Consider the following 6,000-nt stretch of genomic DNA (forward strand, 5'->3'; position numbering starts at 1 on the left):
GATGCTTAGAACCACGTGATAACTAACTCCGAGAGGCTTTCATACGTGATGTCCTCAATATCTGCATTGCTCAAGGTGAATACTAAGTCCAATCTTGCTGTTTCATTTTCTCCACTCTCTCTGGTGGTGTCCCTAACGTGTTGATTCATGAGGTTTTCCAGTACCGCCTCCAACATCTTAGTCCTCCACGTTTCTGAGCACTCATGTGGCTCCAGGTTTTCCCAGTCGATTTTTTTTTGTGGTTGAAGTCACCCACAAACAGTAGCTTTGACCTGCCTACATGGGCGCTTCTGGCCACTTCAGCCAGTGTTTCACCCATCTCTCTGTTACACTCATCGTATTCTTGTCATGGCCCCCTGCTATTCTGTGGTGGGTAATACATTACAACCACCACCTTGGAACCTCAAGTCCAACTATGTAGTCCATTGTTTTTCCTGTGTGTGTGTGTGTGTGTGTGTGTGTGTGTGTGTGTGTGTGTGTGTGTGTGTGTGTGTGTGTGCGTTAATCTTCTGAAGGCAGTTGAGGGACTGACGTTCAATGCGAATTTTAGCTACAAGCTGAACTATCCTGGAGCCCACATTCTCACTGTGATTGACAGATATGTACAAATGGTAGTTATTATTCAGTTAGAGCAAGAACCCCATCACTCACACTGACGAAAAGCTACCAGGGTTTAAGATTATTAATATACTTCAGGATGAGTGGTTCTGTGTGATGCTCACTAAATAAATACGACCTTCTGTGCTGGCCACAAATTGGTGCTACCAATCACCATTATAACAATTATTAATACCAACCACCATTATAACAACTTGTAATTACAACTACCGTTATAACAGTTGGTAGTAGCAACCACCATTATAACAACTGGTAGTTACAACCATCATTTCAGGAATCAGCAGTGGTAACCACAGTCAACTACAATTAACCATCAACGACAGTCAACCAGTGATCACGGCAGCATTGCCAGCCTCTTGGTGGTAGCAGTGAGGTGCACATGGTGCACCTCACTGCTACCAGTTGACTACCATTTGACTACCATTTGACTACCATTTTTTACCTGTATTGTGGTTAATTGGGGGGTGGGGGAGAGAGAGGAGGAGGGAGAGAGGGAGGGAGGTGGAAAGGGGAGGTGCGGAGAGGGGAAGTGGGTGAGAGGGGAGGTGGGAAATGGGAAGATAGGGGAGAGGGAAGCAAGAAGGCGAGGTATGGGAGAGAGAGGATGGTTAGGGAGGACCGAAATGGGAGAAGGGGACGTGAGGAAGGAGGGGAGGGGGAGGAAGAGGGGAAGGAGGAGGAAGGAAGAGAAGATCAGAAAGAATGGGGACAGGAGGAAGAAGAGAAGAAGGAGGAAGGATAAGGAGGAGGAGGAGGAGATCAGAAAGGATGGATTATTAAATTATAATCAAGGGGGAGCGCTAAACCCATAGGATTATGCAGCGCCTGGGGGAGGGGATGTGGAAGATATTCAGGCTTAATTCAGGGAAATGGAACACACATCCAATTCCCTAGATCAAGAGCCCCTCACCAACGTCAAGGAACCTTCCTTGAGGGGAGAAAGGATGGAAAGGGAAGAAAGAGAGAAGGAGGAGGAGTTTGGAAGTAGGAGAAGGGAAGATCCTCTAACAACCTCACCATCAGTTGGTACTTTTCACTGTACTCATCACTGTACTCCTCAGTGTATTTCTATATGTATTCAGTACAATGGTTAAAAATGCTTACAGTGTTTACAAAAATGTTTACAATGCTTACAAGTGTGTTTACAGCGGCTACAAAAACTCTTAAAACGGTTACTATTAAAAATGTTTACTTACAATGGTTGCGAATTGGAAAAAAAATATTTACTGTGGTTACAAACATACTTAAAGTGGTTACTGATAGTTACGAAAATATTTACAAATACTTACAAACGGTTACAACACTGGTTACATAAATATTCAAACTGGTTACAAAGCTTTACACTTAAACAATAGTCCAAGTGTGAAGTATGAGGGAGAGACATTGATCATGCTCAACGCTGCTTATTTAACATTCTTGTTTTTCGCTCATTATACCTAACAGTAGTTTATTATTTGTTTACCTGGCGGGTGTTTTCGGAGGGTGGGGTGTTGTCAACGCCACGGCGGCCCAGTCCATGACCAGACCTCCCTGGGGACCAGGGCCTTATCAACCACACTGTTACTGTTAGCCGCACCACAGCCTGGCTGATAAGGAACTGATTTTACGCTTTCTCGAGGGGCGTGAAAAATTAATTTTGTGTGTGATTTATAGGCCCCCAAACCTTGATAGGGAGTGCAGTAAGCTGTTATGGGACGAAATTCATAAGGCATCTAGATATGAAAATGTTGTGTTAATGGGAGATTTTAACTTTAGACAAACTGATTGGAACAATATGACACGAAATCTTGAGTCTAGTGACTTTCTTGATACGGTTCAGGATTGCTTTTTAGAACAGGTTGTGACAGGACCAACTAGAGGAAACAATCTGCTTGACTTGGTTCTTGCCAACAAAGATTCACTAATTCACTTGAGGTTAATGATGAGCTTGGAGAAAGTGATCACAAATCACTTAGTTTCAATATATTATAGAATCACCCAGATAACTGCAATCAAGTATCTGTCCCAGATTTCTGCTTGGCCGATTTCATGGGGCTGAGAAATAACCTGGGTGGGCTAAATTGGGATGTCCTGACTATGGGTCAGGTAGGTGATCTTGGTTGCCAATATGACGTTTTTCAGAGCATAGTTCTAGCTGCCCAGACAACTTTTGTTCCGAGTAGGGAAATTAGATCTAACAAAAATGATCCCAAATGGATGAACAATAGATTAAAACATCTCATTGGTCAAAAGAGAGGCATATATAGGAGTATCAAAAGAGGAATGGGCAGTTAAGAAATCAATGTGTTTCATTAAAGAGAGAAATAAAAAAAAAGGAATAAGGAAAGCGAAAAGGATTATGAGGCTAAGGTCGCAAGGCATTCAAAGACTAACCCAAAAGGGTTCTTTCAGGTATACAGAAGTAAGATTAGGGACAAGATTGGCCCACTTAAAAGTAACTCTGGTCAGATCACTGACAGTGATAAGGAAATTTTGAATACTTACTATGAAATTTTCAATACTTACTTCCTCTCAGTTTTACTGAGGAAGATATTAGCAAAATTCCAGATATAATAGATTATGTAGAACAGGACGATAATAAACTATACACGATTGGGGTAACTAGTGACATGGTCCTCAGACAAATAGAGAATTTAAAAACCTAACAAATCCCCAGGTCCTGATGAACTGTTTGCAAGAGTTTTAAAGGAATATGAAGAAGAACTTAGCATACCTTTGGCTAATCTTTACTACATATCACTACAAACTGGCATAGTGCCTGATAAGTGGAAAATGGCAAATGTAATACCTATTTACAAGGCAGGTGACAGGGCCTTAGCTTCGAACTATAGACCAATAAACCTTATCCCATAGTGGGAACATTTATGGAATCAATAATTGCCGAAGCAATTCGTGGCCATCTTGAAAGGAATAAATTGATTAATGAATCTCAACACGGTTTTACAAAGGGGGATTCCTGTCATACGAGTTTACTAACTTTTTTCACTAAGGTGTTTGAGGAGGTAGATCATGGTAATGAATGTGATATTGTGTATATGAACTTCAGTAAGGTTTTCAATTGAGTTCCATATCAGAGGCTATTGAGGAAACTTAAGGCACACGGAATAGGAGGAGAGGCATGGTTGACAAATAGGCAGCAGAGAGTTTGCATAAATGGGGAAAATCAGAATGGGGGCACGTCACAAGCGGTGTTCCACAGGGGTCAGTGTTGGGCCCGTTGTTCTTCACAATTTACATAAACGACATAGATGAGGGAATAAATAGGGACATAAGCAAATTTACTGATGACACCAAAATAGGTCGTCCAGTTCATTCCATGAGGACACTAGAGCACTCCTGGATGATTTGAATAGACTGATGCAGTGGTCGGAGAAGTGGCAGATGCAGTTTAATATAGACAAATGCAAAATTCTAAATGTTGGACAGAAAAATAACCATGCCACATATAAACTAAATAATGTAGATCTTAATATTACGGATTGCGGTATGGATTTAGGAATCTTGGTTAGCAGTAATCTGAAACCAAGACAACAGTGCATTAGTGTTCGCAATAAAGCTAACAGAATCCTTGGTTTCATATCAAGAAGTATAAATAATAGAAGTCCTCTGGTTGTTCTTCAACTCTATACATATTTGGTTAGGCCTCATTTAGATTATGCTGCACAGTTCAGGTCACTGTATTACAGATGGATATAAATGCACTAGAAAACGTACAGAGTTTATTTCCCTGGATATGGCATATGAGACGTATTTTGGATTTCTTTTAATTACATTTATTGTTTTTAGCCCTCTCTGTCTCTTTTGGACTCGATGATTTATTCGATGTGTTCAGTATCTTCTGTTTTTCTAGCCTAAGTTTCTTTCCGCACTCCAGACACTCTAGCAGCCTTGAGAAGTTCTGTGATTCTTCGTCTTCGCCTGAAGAAGGAGAATTTCTCACTTCCTATCTTATATCTTCTCTTCTTTTCTCTTAGTGGTACTTATATGTACTTCGAGCATACTTCTAGTGATACCAAGTAAATCCTTTCTAGACATTGGTTCGGATCCACATATCTTCCATGTTAAGTTACGAACCTAGCCATTCAAAAATCTGATTGTATGTATTCAAGGCTTTGTAGCATTCTGTATCCTCTGTTAATGTGGACGATATGTCGATACATCAGTGACGGCAACAATCTCCATTACACCATCTCCAGTGTATCTTCCCATTTATTAGCCTCCACTTTCCTTCGCATCTCACATTTCCTGTGCGTGACGATCATCTCCGTAATTTAAAGCCGCTTTATTTCAAATTTTCAGAAATTTTTAATTATTTTTCAGCTATTTCAAAAGACACTGTGTTTACTCTGCTTAAAGCCAATGTGGCCGCTCATCCGGGTACTACCAATACGGCCGCTCATCCAGTTACTACCAACATGGGCGCTCATCTGGGTACTACCAATATGGCCGCTCATCCAGGTACTACCAATATGGCCGCTCATCCGGGTACTATCAATGGCTGCTCATCCGGGTTGCCTGGAAAGTGTTGACATCTGGTGTCATCAAGCGTTCCTCTGTATATCTTTCCTTCCTTTTTCACTCCTTCCTTTCTCCCTTCCTTTAGTGTTTCCTTCCCCTCTTCCTTCTATCCTCCTTCCTTTCTTCCCTCCCTCTTTCCTTCCTCCCCTTCATCCCTTCTCTCCCTCTACATAGTATGGAAATGTAATTCCCTTTCTCTTTCCTGCTCGTCGTCCTCTATAATTGTTATAGCGTTCAATTTCATTTTAGAGGCTTCTGCTGTATGTATAATTTTCCTCCATCTGGAGTTTTTTTGTCCTAGTTAGTGACTGTGATTGTTGTGGTGATTGTTGTTAGTCATGGTGGCTGCTGCTGTTCTAGTTATTTGGTGGTATTCAGGTGATTGTAGCTACTGATTTTTGTTATTGTTAACTGTTATGCTTGCTAGTGATTGTGTATGTCTTGATACTTCTAACTGATTGTGATTATTTTAGTGATTTGTTGCTACTTATTGTGATTCCGGCGGTTATTGTTATTGATTGTGGTTGTTTTAGTACTTGTGATTGTTCTAGTGATTTTTTGCTACTGAGTGTGGTTGCTCTGGTATTTGTTGGTAGTGACTATTTTTTTATCTGGTGCTTGTTAGTCATTGTGATTTTTTGGTGACTCTTGCTAAAGAATGGTTGATTGTTGTGAGCGACAGTGGTTGTTTTGAGTGATTGTTTAAGTGACTTAATGATAGTGGTTGTTCTGGTACTTGTTGTTATTGAGCGTGGATGTTCTGGTGATTGCTACAAGTAACTGCTATTGTTACGGTGATTGTTGTCAGTAGTTGTGAATATTCTGGCCTTTGCTGCTAGTGAGTGTTCTAGTCTCTGAAATTAA

At 40.8% G+C, this 6,000-nt stretch overlaps 1 protein-coding gene across 1 annotated transcript in view; it reads left to right on the forward strand.

The window, feature by feature from the left end:
- The window catches only part of LOC128694331 (dentin sialophosphoprotein-like), a 153,335-nt gene extending 148,188 nt beyond the window's left edge, over nucleotides 1–5,147 (forward strand). The window contains exon 9 of the mRNA XM_070105376.1: nucleotides 4,939–5,147. Within this exon, the coding sequence (XP_069961477.1) occupies nucleotides 4,939–5,147 (209 nt within the window). The remainder of the gene's footprint in view (nucleotides 1–4,938) is intronic.
- The last annotated feature ends 853 nt before the right edge of the window (nucleotides 5,148–6,000 follow it).

The sequence above is a fragment of the Cherax quadricarinatus genome, chromosome 6 (assembly GCF_038502225.1).
Source record: "Cherax quadricarinatus isolate ZL_2023a chromosome 6, ASM3850222v1, whole genome shotgun sequence".
NCBI classification, from domain to species: domain Eukaryota; kingdom Metazoa; phylum Arthropoda; class Malacostraca; order Decapoda; family Parastacidae; genus Cherax; species Cherax quadricarinatus.